The sequence below is a fragment of the Cryptomeria japonica genome, chromosome 3 (genome assembly GCF_030272615.1).
Source record: "Cryptomeria japonica chromosome 3, Sugi_1.0, whole genome shotgun sequence".
Classification (NCBI taxonomy): Eukaryota; Viridiplantae; Streptophyta; class Pinopsida; order Cupressales; family Cupressaceae; genus Cryptomeria; species Cryptomeria japonica.
Window position 1 is genome coordinate 406,555,053 of NC_081407.1, and position 16,894 is coordinate 406,571,946.

A 16,894-nucleotide genomic window follows, 5' to 3' on the forward strand; every position below is an offset into this window, starting at 1 on the left:
TCTGGATCTTTTCTTTAGACCCGCTCTAATACCAAGTTATAATTAGAACCAGAACAATTAAAACTCAAAAATCAGAAACAAAAAAATTCTCAAAGGAACAAAATACACAAAATTTATCCTGGGAAAACCCTCCACCTGAGGGTGAAAAACCCAGCCACACCAAAATCGAACTTTATTATAGGCACAAATCTGATACTATGCTTTCAAGCTTAACAAGCAACGAACTAAATAAGATTGTTAACACTTTAACAATCAACACATAAGCCAATAACATCTCAAAATGAATGAAGGCTTCTACGATACATCCACCACATAACCTTTCTGCAATATGAACTGATAAAACACCAATCGAATACAAGAAGAACCAAAATATCTAATGAAGATGCAAGGTCGCAGATGAAGATATCGACCACAAGGATGGCAGGATGCATTTCCAGGATGGGGGTAATTTAGGGACATTTTTTTGGGAACAGCTATTAAAAAATAGGAAAAAAAAAAAATTCAAATAGGGAAATTTCAAATATTCATTCTATAACATTGATAAAGCAAACAAATTAACAAAATTAAATGTTTCCATTTTCAATGTTCATACATTTTATATAAGAATTACAACAAAATACCCAAAAACTGCAAGTTTCAACTATAAAATGACAAAAACGTAGAAAATATATGGCTGTCCCTAATCTAAATTAGGAATTAGTAAAGTCAAGTTTATTTCGGTTTCCTTTTCCATTTTATATTTTTTTGTCATGAATAATTTACTACATGGGTGGGTGAGAATAGATTGCCCAGATGGATCTTTTTCAAGTGACCCTAGGCTAGTAATTGAATAGAAAACAGCATAAGTAGATGATGACAAGATTTATCAAGTCACCAGACGGAAATTCCTCTAGACAGTCTTGGCCCTGACATTTGTTCTTAATGTAATAAAAACAAAAGTACAATGCATTTTTGGCTTAGTTGCACATAGATTTACTATTAGATTCACTGGTTTTGACTTGGGATGGATATTATGCTACAACTAAATTTAGAGCCTGCACATACATTGCATTTTTAGGCTTCTATATGGTATATTGGACATGATTATTTGCCATGTCTTATAACCTGTAATTATGTTTGGATGGGTAAATTACACCTAAATTTGGCATGAATGAACCAGTACCTTTCAGCAAGGAACCCCTTTTTAGTTTCAAGTGGCACAATTTATTATGGGGTCTCAAACGCACTAAGGGTGATCCTCATCTGCCAATAAGAATATGGTTTGGGTGTAAAAAAGCTGAGAATTATTAGACTAAGGTATAACAACAATTAACTAGTGTTGAAGATGCTTGCTATGTGCTCAACTTAAATTTTGACACAGTGTACTACAGTAAAACAAATACACCTGTATCAAAGACTGCAACAGAAGCACCAACACTAAATCATTGTCTAGTAAATGAGATACATTGTGGAGAGCTAGGGAAAGGTACGAAATATTACAAAAAGTTATTAGAAAGTTGTGGGACAGACTCATACCAGTAGAGTTATTTTCTCACTACTCATTCTATGGCTGTGCAAACCTCATTGCCCTTCTTTGCATCCCACTCTCCATGTCCACCTCCTTCTCAATGAAGCTTTAATCAAGACATCATTTACCCCTCTAGGTTATAAAGTGTCTTGAGGATGCCAATGACAGAATTATCTCATGATATGAACAACAACAAATGAATTTGAACAAACAAGATGTTTGTGTCTATTACCTAATCTGTGCATGCCCTTTGCACTTCTATGGCAACAACAACATTTTGTCAGAAGAAGAAACACACAAGGAAATATAGTGAGAGTCAGAACTAAAAAGAAAACATAAGTAAACCAGAAGAAAGGAGGGAGACACTTGTTGGGCCATAGGGGACTGTTAGCTGTCCCTATGATGGTTACAAGATACCTGGGCGTCCCCTAGCCGTCCCCTACCTTTTTGCACACATTTTTGGGACGTCCCCAATTTTTGGGACTGATAGGGAACGGGGACGGTACGTTTCCAAGGTGCCCAAGAGTCTGTGAAATGTCCCCTGCAGGGCACAAGGCAAATAAGGGGCACATCCCCAGGAAGCACTAATCAAATTTTCTTTTATATTAGAGTTCAAGATGAAGTTTGTGGTATTTTTTACTTTTTTCATTGTCTACACATGCATATGGCGGATCCAACTAATTAGTTGTGCATTTGAAGTTATTTTAATATGAGATGCAATATAATAGTATTCCCATCAAATATTCACAATTTTTTCAATGAATTTTCAATTTATCATTTTTTGTCAAGGCTAACCCAAGTTTTGGCACCAAGTCCAAGTTAAGTCAAAAACAGCTTGCCAAGGATTTTCTGAATCTACATCTCAATGATTCGTAAACTAGGAAGAATATTTCTTACATTCGTTACCAACTTCCAAAATTCCGTAGAATTAGAACTTGAGAGCGATTAATTGATTGAATTCTGCAACAAGAATTGAAAATATTGCAAGGATTAGGAACAAAAACTAGAGACAAAGACCATTAAAAAGGGAAACCATGTTATACTCCAAACTAAGTTACCGGTTCGGGTTCGGATTCAAGTATGGATTCAGGTATGGATTCGCGGATTCGGCGAAAAAATAAAAAATTCTTGGGTACGGGTATGTAATATCCCTTGGCTAATCTGACCCTGTTTTGCTTATTTGAACCCCAAGGAATATTGTCAAACACTTGGCATACAATGTTTGAAGCCGCTGTAGTGATTTCTTTATTTGTCTTCTTTGGGTTTGTAGGCTGCAAATGAAGTTATGGAAAGCTTCTAACAATGCAAAGTTGTTATAGAAATGATATACTCGCTGTTTTAGACCTTTCCACACATATGTAATGACTGAAATTAACTAGTACAGCTAGTTGACATTAAGACAAACACTTGTCATGCATCCCAAAGTACACCTACAGCCATTAGGCATTTAAGCAAACAATTGGGATGAAAGCTAAATGGCTGATCAATGTTGAATGTGGAATATGCAAATTATATCTCCATTAAACATATGCAACCTCCAAATATTTCATGATATAATCATAATAGAAAATGATGCAATGAAGTAATGATTTTCTAATACAATGACCATAGATAGAAAACCTGGTATTTCAATGGCTGCCTTGATATATTGGTTTGATTCTCCTCATATGCAAATCCCTTGTCACATATATATAGCTGTTCAACCTCTCTAAATCCCCTTCTATAGAACTCCAACTACTGTAGCGCACTGTTCATGTGCACTGTTCACGGCACTGTAGCGCACTATTCACGGCACTGTTCATGCGCACTGTTCATGGCACTGTAGCGCACTGTTCACGGCACTGTGCATGCGCACTGTTCACGCGCACTGTTCATGCGCACTGTAGCAGCAAGAACAAACTTGCAATCTGCTCTTAAAACCTTGAATAATTTGTTGATAATCTCTCCCAACAAGAATGATATAACTCCATGTGCCAAAGAAGGATGATTCACAACCAACTATAAATGTTCTTCAACAATAAACTTCAAACCCTTGTAGAAAACTTCACCAATTTGCACAAATGAAAGAACTGAAGTATTCCTTCCCACAACTGCAATAATTCAGGTGTTATTTCACACCTTCAAAATTGCTATCAATAGGAAGTTTTCGTTTCCTATGATCAAAGAAGAAAATTGCGAAAGCCCTAGGCTCCACAATAAAAATCAATCAAAATACTATTCATCAACTGGATGCCGAGAATGAACTCTTGCCTTTCCTTTTATTCTTTCCTTAAGAGAGCTCAAACACCTTCCTGGCCAATGCGGGATAAAAGATTTATTCCCACATTAAATTATTCACTTAATGCACTTTATTATATTAAAGTGACTTTATTATTATAAAGTTACTTTAGAACTTTATAATAATATTAAAATATTAAATAAATCACTTAAGTCACTTAAACTTTAATATCTCTTGATGTACTTGTCTGATTGCTAAGCCGTCTGAGCCAGGAGTCGACTCTCCCTATTCTCCATGTGATTGGATGCCTGTCTAAAAATAGAAACCCTGAATAGTGACTTACTATAAATAGTAAGTATGTGGAACTGAGTCTAGAAATAGCTGCAAAGGCCCAATCAAGGTTGACACTGCCAATAAGCTCTGCTCAGGTGTCTTTCTATTAATAGGAACCCTGACTCTCCCAAAATAGTAACTTACTATAAATAGTAAGTGTGCCAATCTGAGTCAAAAAACCTGTGCAAAGGCCAAAACCTGAATCCAGTTGAAGAGTAATGTCTCAAATCACCAAGTAACTGCCACACGAGGCCCTCTATCAATAATTATTAGCCTACGAGGGTCAAATGATAGGCTAATTCTTACAAACGTTGATGCTCGCAAAATTCTTGGGTACGGGTACGGGTTCGTCCATACACACACACACACACACATATATTAATTATATGTGTGTGTGTGTGTGTGTGTGTGTGTGTGTGTGTTCAAACATCAAAATTATAAAATATAGTTATATAATTTATAAACTATCACTACCATTATTGATTATTACAATGATACAATCCATACAAAAATGAAATATACAATGTAACTGCTGCAATGATAAATTACAGCAGTTATAAACATATCAGATATTACAGAGAATAATATAATACAACATCATTCAACCACGAAAAAAGGATCCTAAATTAGAGCACGACAGAGATGAATAAGAATAGCATTAGGACAAAAGGATGAAAGAATCCTAAGTTAGAGCACGACAGAGATGAATAAGAATAGCATTAGGACAGAAGGATTGTAATGTCCCTGCTCGGCAAGGATCACTATCCTGCAAAACCGACTGTTAGAATACTATAGATATACATGTATATATGAAATCTAAATTGCAATCGAAAATTTAAATTACTTAATTAACATAATCATAGTTTTAATCTAATGAAAAGGATACGTATGCCATACAAAGTATGTCCTTAGGCGGCCGTGAAGCATGCCTTCTTGGAACCCATCTTGGTTCCAAGCCCTCCAGGAAGCCGAAGGTGAATTCGACTCCTGTCTTGAATGTAATTCCTTACATCCAAGCCCTCCAGGAAATCGAAAAGTTATCTCGATTCCTGTCTTGGGTGTAACCTCTTACGCCCAAGCCCTCCAAGGAAGACTATATGTCATTCCTTGCCTTGGGTGATGCATCCCATCACCCAAGTCCTCGAAGTGGACCGGCCAGATCCCACTCCTCTTGGTTGAACTTAATCAACCAAGCCCTACATATGCATATTGATAATCAGTATATATACTGCCCTAGGGATTTCATAATCCCTTCCTTAGACTAATGGAGTTTCCTCCTAATAGCCTCCAACATGGGTATACATTTGTATTTTTAATGCATTTGATGATTTAGTCCCATTTTAATTTCCTAATCTTCATTTTACATTAACATGTATTCCTAATGTGTTCTTTAACAAATATACATATTAAATGTATCCTACTATTGTTGACATATGCATTACACCTTCCTTGATAACATCTTTATTTCTTAATCATTCCCTATGTGCAGATTAGTACATTAAATAATTACCTTCCTTAATGCACATATGTTTTAACCTTTATATATTCTTACCAATGTTCAATGAAATATACATTACTTAATATTAACATCCTACTTATCATATTTAATTTAATGCTTAATGAAACATACATTAGTTAATGTCAACATATATTAGTTCCCACACTTAATTAATGTTCAGTGAAATATATATTAATATATTAATCTGCATTAATATATATACTAATTAATCCTATTACATCCTACCTTACCTCTTACCTGCTGTCCGCGAAGGTCTGCTCCTGTTTTGCTCTTCCCCGTCCTCCCTCTCTACTTTCCTTGCTGTGGCTGCTTCTTTTAGAGCCTCGTGAAGGGCTGTGACCCTTCACGAACTCCTTCCGCACCAAGGGTTGCGGTGGTAATTGATTACCGTCGCAAGTCTTGGTGTGGGGGGGAATCGGGGGGTTTATTAATGGTTGCCTTTAGTTTTTAATAATAATATATTAAAGTTTGCTTTTTTAATATATATATTAAATATAATACTTCCTTCATTGTTTTTAATAATATAATATTTAAAGGTAATAATATAATACTTCCTTTATTTGAAATAATAATATAATACTTCTTTTATTATATGTGTATATTAAACATTGACATTTTAAATAATGTATTCCCTCTATAATATAATACTTATATTAAATGTATTTCCTCTGTTTACAATAATCATTTTTACTTGATCCATACTTTACATCAGGTGCTAACGCGGGATTATCACAAGGATGAACAGAATAAGGACATAAATAAAAGCAGATCTGCAGTAGTCTAGAACAGCTTGGTGCGATAGAACAAGAGAATATATGAGCAGCCTTATGTAGAGGATAAGAACAAAATTCAGAGCAGACCAGTGAAGCATATTGGAAAAGATCAAAGAGACATGGGCTTACATGTTAAAAGAATATTAAAAAAAGTATTCTTTTATTGGTTTTTGTGTTTTTATGACCCGTGGGCCCCGTTTTTGGGAGCCCATGGGCCTGGGTCCGCCTGGGTTCTCCTTGGGTTCCACCTGGGTCCTGCCCAAGTGGATGGGTTCTCTGTGGGTTCTCTGTGGGAGGACCAAGACTGGGCAAGAACCAGGACCCGAACCCAACTTAAAATGCCAAGAACCGGTATCACACACTACTTCTGTAATAAAACTCCAAAAATTGTGGCACGGTCCACAGAGAACCCGGGGAGGACCAGGACCAGGCAAGAACTAGGACCCGAACCCGAACCCAGCCTAAAATGCCAAGAACCGGTATCACACACTACTTCTGTGATGAAACTCCAAAAATTGTGGCATGCTCACTTAACTACTCCAAAAGGCAGTTACAACTGATCTTCAGTTCATAGACTTTCTTAAGAGCTTGCAAAAACTTTCCTAAGACCAATAACAACTGTCTGCAACCATTTATGATCCCTCTGCCACACAATAGTCATGAATATGAGGACAAAAAAATCCAAAAATTGTTACCAAAACTTCAGTTACAAGACTCAACTAACTCCATACATACATAATTCAAACACAAAACATACTATTTAAAGATGTTCAAGTCCTTTGGAAGCTAAAATGATCATCAAGAATGAAGAAGCTAAAAAGTTCAAATTCTAAAATGACGAAAGATACAAACTATCACAAGCAATGAAAATCACTGCTTTTGTTGAACCAGCAATTTTGAAAACATTGTGGCAAATTCACATTTGCCACCTCTGCAATCCAACAAATTGACTACCACCAAAAAACTGCATCTTGAACTGTTTTTTCATCAACTGAAGACTGCATGTTGATGTCCCATTCCACCATATTGGCAAGATATGATAAGAAAAGTAAATGAATCTCCAGAATGGTACACAGACCTAGGTTATGGAAAGGTGCAAAACGCCCTATCATCAATGGAGGTTAAAAATATTAGAAACTTCATTGGCTCCCATTAGGGCATCATGGAAATAAACAGCAGTACCCATCATTTTTGACAAATGGAAGGATGCAAGAAACAAGCCACTAATCAATGTAATTGCAATGTGCCCTAAAGGAGCAATGTTTTTGTAAGTAATGGATTGTGAGGGGCAAGGAAAGGATGCACAATTTATTACTAACATCCCTATTCAATGCATTCAGAAAGTGGGTCCTCAGATTGTTGTCTAAGTCATATGGACAACACAAAGAATTGCAAAGCAAATAATATGCTGATTGAGACACGATTCACACATATATTTTTGACACTTTGTGTTGTTCACTCGCTCAACCTCATGCTACAAAAGTTGGGGAGAAAAAAAAATTGGATCAAACAATTTTATGCTAGCCGAAGAGATTCAAATGTTCACCACAAACCACCACATGTTGTAGGCCAGTTTTTGATCATTCTTGCAATTAGAGATGCTAAAGGTAATCGAAACAATGCACTTGGTGGGATCACATGGAATAACTTATTAGTTTCATCAAGCCCATCATCAGTACAAGCTCCTTTATCAACATGGATAAGCCATGTTTGGGAGATGTTTAGGAGGACATCGATTCAATGATTGAGAAGATAAAATCCATCATGAATGAAAAATAACAAGATCCTAAAGAACCTTTCTTCTAAGAAGTGAAATGAAATTGTGTTGAGCAATAGAACAAGATGACCTCCCCACAATTCCATCTTCATGCCTTTGCATTGACTCCCAAATATTACAACGAAAAGATCCTTGCTATACCAACAAGGGTGCCACCATATCGTGATGTGAAATTCAACAATGGGTATAGGAAAGGACTTACTAAACACTTCCCTAATTCTAATATGGACGATGCAATTATGAGTGAGTTTGTTGATTTTGCAACATCCACTAGTCAAAGTATTTCCACTCCTCATGAAAAGTATAAGGATGCTCACTCTTGGTGGTAACTCAACAGCCATAAATTATCACACTTCTAGACTCTCAAAATTTTATCAAAAGTAAGTTTATTAATTTTTACCAACTCTCTAAATTTGATTTCCTTTCATTTTAAAATTACTACTTTCAAATTAGAAGTTTGATTTACAATTTATTAATGTAACAACTCTAATTCTCTCTCATTGCTTCAATAGGTTGCTAGTTCCTCTTCATTTGAAAAAAATTGGAATAGCAACTCCTTCATCCACTCAATAAAACATAACCGATTAACACCAAGTAAAGCAAAGAAGATAGTCTACATGCATTCCAAATTGTGACTTGTTACTCACAAAGCTATGAGTATGAGAAGGGGCAACATAGCTACGAGATGTAGACCTAGAGAAAAATAACATGGATATTCTTCCAATGCACAATCTTCACTCTTTGCGAATTCAAGTAGCCAATATACTTTTAGTCCAAGTGGCAATAAGGTTCCATAAGGTTCTCCTAATCTACCTACATTATCTAATAATAATGTCAAAGTCACACTCATAGGTGCATGTTAACACCTAGGGTTAGGAGCAATCATTATTTGTTTGTGACTACTACCCCTTTGTTCCCTCGTGTTTATGGGTTTGTTCTTTCATGTGCTTCCCTCTTTATGTTACCAATATCCTTTTTTGTTGCTTTCCCCCTGTGATTTTGAGGATGATACAGTGCATCAAGGTGCTTGTCTTTCTCATGTTGACCCAAAGTTCAAACCTCCTTTGTCATATCCATATTATATTTTTCTTCTATTTTTGTGTTCCCTCTCATGTGACTCCTTTTGTATGTTGTCAACCCTTCTCTATACCCTTCCTTTGAATTTGGGGATAATGCAAAGCATTTAGATACTTTTTCTTTTTTCATCTCGATACAAAATCATCCCATCCTTCATTGTGCTCATATTTCAGTTGCCTCTTTCTTCCCTTTCACTATTGTTTTCCAAATTTGGGGAAGAAAAGATGTATTGAAAGAATTTCGCCTTTCTAATGTTGAACCAAACTCATAGTTCCCTTCATATTGTACCCATACACCTCATAGCTCTTCTTCATGACATGCTCTGTTTTTCTTCCCATATGCTTGTGCAGCTTTACATATACTGTACAATGCAAGGAATGTGGTTCTTCCACGCCACACTTTTCATGTTGATCAAAATGCATTGCCTCCCTATTGTGTTCAGCTATATCCTCTTGTTACTCTTTGAGCCTTCTTATCCTACTTCACTACCCTCATTTTGTCCTACTTGTATGTTATCCTAACACAATACATCTATCCCCAACCTTTTCTCTTTTAGATACCTCCCTTCTTTTTCCATTTCCATGACACCATCTTATTAACAACCTCTTATTCACATTGGTCCTAATCTCTCTTGTATTTACACTAATCCTATTATCATCCTCCTTTGTTGCTACAAATTACATGATATAACCAGCCTTTATGCTTTCTCTTATCACATCTCTTCTTACACATCATTCACACCTTCATCCATTGCCTTCCTCCAACCTCACCTTATTCCTCCTTCACTTCCTTTCCTCTATTTGGTCTTGCATGAGAGCAACCATGTAAATATATATCCTTGGAGACTGCACCCCATTTCCATCATAATCCACACTCTTCCCACATACTTAGCCATTTTGTATTTTCTTATTTACCATACTTACTCGTGGCTAACCTCACATTCCTTCCATACTTCCCTTTCCCATGGGAGAAAGATTATACGGGCAACACCCCATATGCATCTTATTCTCAACCTCCTGTCCCATGATTAACCCCCTGGCCCTTTTTCTACAAACTGCTTTTCTAGATAACTCATCAAACTTTCCCTTTTTTCTTTGAATTGACAGTATACCTTTACATCCACTTAATTTAAGGGGGGCACATACACTTTCCTACATCTTACAAACAATCAAACACATGCATATGGTCAGAGTGGTCCCCCATCACAGCCATAGCTTGTACCACTCTTTTGATCACAATGGTTCCATCACAGCCACAGACCACATCCTTTATGTGAGCCCCTTTCAAATCATACCTCATCAACCTCATGTATGCTCCTCTGTGGGCACACATCCTCATTCCTCATCACCTAGTTCAGTAAACATGAAGTAAAAACAGTTGCAGAATGTGTAGCAGTAGAACCATTTCTTCTATTTTCATAACAAATGCTGATTTTCTCTCCTGTGTATAGAGCAGATCCAACAACAAAGCTCAAACAGAAGCCAAACAAATGTCATAAAACACAGTCATTCAGTACCCTTTTATGTATACTTTTTATAAAGTATCATAAGAAAAATTGTTTACTTTAGCATGCTTGATTTGCCATAGCTTACACACACACACTAAAGTGGGGGCAAAATGTAGACACTTAGAACATCTCGTCATGGACCCATTCCAGTGATCATTGACAAAGAGACATGTTGTGGACAGTTGTTGGCACTCTCATGGCCCAAATTGTACCAAAAACACCTCTTCTCACCAACACCAGACTTCCTCTATTGTAAAATCCTTGTCTGGCTTATGTTCCTTGATTCCCAAACACCTAAGAAACTAATGCCCACACTTGTGTGCACACAATTCAAAGTTGTTTTTCCCCACCTTCATCTCCCTTACCAACCCTAACCCTAGTACATTTTCTAACAGTTAACCACACCCAAACACAACTACTAACAAAGCCTTCCCAAGAGGGCAAGCAATCATTCATCATTTATCCCTTCACCACCACTCATATGATCACACACACACTGTAAGTTCTCTATATACTTTCACAATGGAACATGCAAACTAGGGGCTTGACTGGGGCAAGCTCTTAAATGTACCCTAGGCACACCATTTTCCCCTTCAGATGTGACAAGTTCTACCACATCAGAAATAGGTGTTGCAATGTCAAAAACAAATTCTAACAAGTACATGTGATTTTAGACAAGGAGTATGGTGGACATGAGTGCTCATGTACAAGAAACCAATGCAACCTTCAAAACACAAGTGACTGGCCAGAAACTGGAATTCCAAAATGTGTTTTTGACAGAACCTCCACCAGTTGACTTTTGGCTATCCTCAGCCTTCTGCACATCGAATCAGATACACTTTCTTCAATCCGCTCTCATTTAATTTCCTACTTCTGGTACAACTGCAACTCTGGAGTTGAGTTTATTTGTTGAAACCTGAAATTGCTTACTTATTACTGTTTTTGGTAAAAACTCAAATTAGCAAGTGGATTAATAAAAGCCTAGTAATTAAATTTAAACACCAAGTCACTTGTTTGTTTTTATTAAACATTGAGACAAGGGTAAATAGAAATGAATTGAAAGGCGATATTTAGTAGGAATTTCAAAGTCAAAACCCGGAAACATTTAACATCTTTGTCAGATCTTCAACCTATAAATATTGGCTTTTTCTATGTAAACATAAATCCAGCAACAAAATCAAATTGATATCTCTCAATCATTTCGTAATGAGTTTTCTTTTCATTTCCGATATTCCTTCAAGGTAAAAGCGTATCAATTTTTCTGTTATCATTCATGGATACTAACTAGCAAATTGATTATTCCCTTGCAACCCCTTGTTTTGAATCGCATGCCTGCTTAACAGATTTTCGGTGCACTTTGTACTGGTATTTCTGGTGTATGATCATCAGTTCCCAAGACACATCTAAATTCAATGTTCTTCTATATTTGAATGGAAAACAAGTGAAGCATGTCTATGGACATGTAGGTTGCCAAGTTCAATGGAAAGAGGAAATATAAAAAGGATGTTCAACATAAGGAAGGAAGATATGAGATTGCAAGACGAAGACAAAATGACAATGATTGTTTCCTGTATTATCATGTTATGTTAAAATACTATAAATTTCAATATTTCACCTAACATATAGAAACACAATGATTGTTTCCTGTCTAATTGTATTATGTTAAAATACTACAAGTTTCTGTGTCTCACCTAACAATTAGAAACAACAAATTAGGATCATAAGCCTAAAATGCTAGTTGGGGCAGATACAATTATATTTCTGCAAAGCAAACAGTCAACTCCATATAAATGACATATAGATAAAGAAATACCTATGTAGAATGTACAAATTTTTCACACTCCTATCTGCATCTGGAGAAAGATACTTCCCATTTTCTCTATCCAAATCAAGTTCCAGAGGAAACTCGTAACGGTCATTTATCTGACAAAAAGAAAGAGAAATTAGGTTGTTTTGCCAGGATGACCCAAAGGTTGATCTACATCAAGGAAATAGAATAGTACATGTCCAAACGCAAATTTATGCAAAGTGCATATCTCATTATTTGATATTGTTATTCATACACCTAAAACCAACAGCTTACTTCAAAAGCTAAGAGGAAACTACAAAATAGATATTTAGCATAAACATGTGACAATTAATGTGCGAATGAAAAGGAAATTGTAAGTATTGTTTGCAGCCTTTGCATGTAACTGGTTGATGATATTTAATGATGCTAGACTTATAAGGCCAAAATCCTCACCAACTGTTCCAATATTTGTAAGTTTTACGTTCAAAGTCGATATAAAAGCCCAAATAGTCTGTCAGAAGGAATTGACAGTAATTCCAATTGTAAAGTATGAAGTAGTGCACCGTATCTCTCACATACAATGTCACAAATTCGATTCAGATCATACCATGAACCTTAACTGATTTCAACTACCACCCAACCCATTCAAGAGCTGGAAAGGACAACTATTTGGCATCACATAATATCAAATTATAATTACATGTAGAACATTATTTAAGAGACCAATAGCATGGGTATGGGTGCTTAAGAATATCAAAATCTGGCTACAAAATTCTTTATATATTTTTATTCTATATTATTGCATAGTAAATTCAACAAATGCCACGTAGTGGCAAGAACTTGCCTTCATAGTATTGTAATAAAAATATTTGTTGTAATTCTTAATTATTATAAATTCAAATTATTGTTATTTTAAATTTATATTATTTTAATAATATTACCTAATATTAATTATAAGTCTCACTTCAAAAAAAAAGTATTAAAAATTAGAATATAATATAAACATTATAGTGAAAATATACAGTTCTTAAAAACATAATCTTAATTTAATTAAAAATCTATATAATTATAATAATAATAATAATAAAATTGAATCAAACTTAATACTAATTATTATTTTAAGATTATATTATTTCAATTATATTTGTGTAATATTAATTATAACTGATCTTTATTAAATAACTATTAATCATTATTAAATTGCATAATATTAACATTAAAGTGAAAACAAACATTTTTTTAATGACTGAAAAATATTAAATTTGTGATTAAAAATATTTCAATTATTGTGTATATATTAAAACGATTTAAAAAAATTGTGGTTTTCAGAAAATATTAAAAATTAGAATGATTTCAAATAAAAAATTATACAAAATTATAATTATAAAGAAACATACAATTATTGGGTTTATTTTTTAATAGAAATATTTGTTGTGTAATGCTTGTAATAAATAGTTTAATTTTTTATTTAATATAATTTAAATAGTGTGAATCAAATCCCTATAAAATGACTAATTGATTTTATTACCTATATTTTGGTAGATAAAAAATTATTAAAATTTATATATCTATATAAAAAAATCACTTTATTTACAATATAATAGATAAAAAATGAAAAAAAAAAACTTTTTTAAAATAGACAATTATTTTTTAAATATAAAGAAATCCAAAAAAACCTAAAAAATATGTCAATCCTAGAAATCCACTCCTGTAACACCAAATATTTTAAACCAAGCATACCATAGATAAATAATTTCTACAATTTATTAACTTTAAAAATATAAATCTCAACTTTATAAAAATTAAGTATATTTTGAAAACAAAAATAATAAACACTTTTGATTGGTGTAAAACAATTGATTAATTGGACATCAACGAATGCAATAGTATTGCCTTCGTCAAGTACTAATAACATATTAATATACAAACATACACAATACCATGATATTGCAATTAGGGTTCAACTGTGTTGTTTTTGAGTCAAATTCATTGACCCATGTTTCACGAGTAGCAGTTCACAAGAACCCATCTCTCATGAGAATGAATGGTCCACTTAGCACTCATTGCATCTAGGTGATGCTCACAGGGGTGAAGCATTGGGACTTCCCGAGAGGTCACCCATCCCAGTACTACTCCAACTCAAGCGTGCTTAACCACGGAATTCCCTCCAAAGTTAAACCAACTTAGCTTGCAACCCCATTTGCAAAACCTTCAGCAAGTGTTGTGCCTTATGAACCATTCATTATAGAGCCCCTTTAGCTCATCAATAGATAAGTAGGAGGTATTTTCCACAGCAAGTCAAACTATGATATTGCTATCAGGGTTCAACTATGTAGCTTTTGAGTCAAACTCATTGACCCATGTTTTACGAGTAGTGGTTCACAAGAACCCATCTCTCATGACAATGAATGGTCCACTTAGCACTCATTGCATCTAGGTGATGCTCACAGAGGTGAAGCATTGGGACTTCCCGAGAGGTCACCCATCCCAGTACTACTCCAACTCAAGCACACTTAACCACGAAGTTCCCTCCAAGGTTAAACCCACTTAGCTTGCAACCCTATTTGCAAAACCTTCAACAAGTGTTGTGCCTTATGAACCATTCATTATAGAGACCATTTAGCTCATCAATGAATGGTTCATAAGGCACAACACTTGCTGAAGGTTTTGCAAATGGGGTTGCAAGCTAAGCGGGTTTAACCTTGGAGGGAACTCCATGGTTAAGCGTGCTTGAGTTGGAGTAGTACTGGGATGGGTGACCTCCCGAGAAGCCCCAATGCTTCACCCCTGTGAGCATCACCTAGATGCAATAAGTGTTAAGTGGACCATTCATTCTCATGAGAGATGGGTTCTTGTGAACCACTAATCATGAAACATGGGTCAATGAATTTGACTCAAAAACCACATAGTTGAACCCTAATAGCAATATCATAGTTTGACTTGCTGTGGAAAATACCTCCTACTTATACACAATACTATCAAAATAATTGTGTAATAGATTAATTTTGTAACTATAGACTAGTTTTACCATCTTCAAATAAAAAGATAGACTAATCTACTGATTAATTTATTATTCTACTATATTATTTATATATTCTTGCAATTTTGTTGCACTATACATATTTCAAATAAGTAGAATTTATTTGCGATAATATTTTGTCTACTTATTGCCCTCGGCATCCTAGTCCTCATGCAAGCAGATATTGACTATTTAGTGATGAAAGCAAATAACCATGGATACATAACAAATGTACTATAGGAGATTAAAAATTATATGTGAGACACGGTGTGATTGTTTTCCCCGTAGGGTGTCAGGTTAAGACATTGCATAAATGACAGAAGTACACAGAATATATGGAACTCACAAGTGTTCTATTGATTCATAATAAGCCAGTACATACAATGATAGCAATATGTTCGACTACAATAGCATGTCCAAGGACTGGAAACAGATACAATATAAAGGAGTCTGGTCAGTTACCCGGTGCCAACTGTCGACAACCGACAGGTTTACTGCCGATGCTGACACAATTTACCTTAATGCTTAATTACCCGACAACATCATCCCCCCCCAAAATAAATGTCATCTCCGGACGACAGACAACCAAAATGGGAATGATGTACAAGCAAAACTGAAACCCAAAACAACAAATCACTGGGGAGGACAAGAGGGCATCTCTGAAGAAGAAGGGACCACTGATGTCGAGGCCAACTGTGCCCGCAACCACATCACCTGATCAATTCGATAAGCAAGGTCCCACTCAGCCACCAACTGGTGCTCCCGTGACTGCTTCACCCTGAATACAGCCTCCATGAGCTCCTTTTGCTTCACCTCCAACTCTGTCGCAAGGCTGGTAACGCGGGTCTCTGTTGTGGTCCTCATCTCTGACTCAGCCACCAGTGCTACTATCACAGAACTCAATTCTCTCTTCACCGTGTCTAGAACCTCCTCCGCACGGCCGGCTCGGGCCTGCTACTGGGCCAACTCCGTCTCTAACGACGGAATGCGAGCGGCCAGCTCCGCAGCTCTATCTGCCTGGATCTGAGCCTCCCGAAGTCGGTAATAGCCCTCTCGCATAGCCTGCTCAATCTGTCTCACCAAAGTCTACACTCGACTCTCTCCGGCCACCTCCTGACACTGCCACTCTGCTCTCATCTCAGGTAGGTCTATGGTCGGCCATCCCCGTGCCTCAAAGCACCTCTGGAATGCCTCTCCTACCCCCGTAGTAGCAAACTCACGTAGGCTCTCCAAGGCTAGCTGAACAATGGATTCATCGACTGTGGAGGCTACCAACCGCTGAACTGCCCCCTCCATCTCAGCAAAAAATTGTGCTACAGCAGTAGGCTGGGTCCTGCCTACACCTCTATCCTAAAGGCCCATCTATGAAGGTATC

The 16,894-nt window shown here is 36.0% G+C and overlaps 1 protein-coding gene across 2 annotated transcripts in view; it reads right to left on the reverse strand.

Moving 5' to 3' along the window:
• Nucleotides 1-16,894, reverse strand: part of LOC131035079 (ubiquitin C-terminal hydrolase 12) — a 225,024-nt gene that overhangs the window by 113,688 nt on the left and 94,442 nt on the right. For both annotated transcript variants that reach the window (XM_057966706.2, XM_057966707.2), the window contains exon 9: nt 12,525-12,634. In XM_057966706.2, coding sequence (XP_057822689.2) covers nt 12,525-12,634 — 110 coding nt within the window. The remainder of the gene's footprint in view (nt 1-12,524; nt 12,635-16,894) is intronic.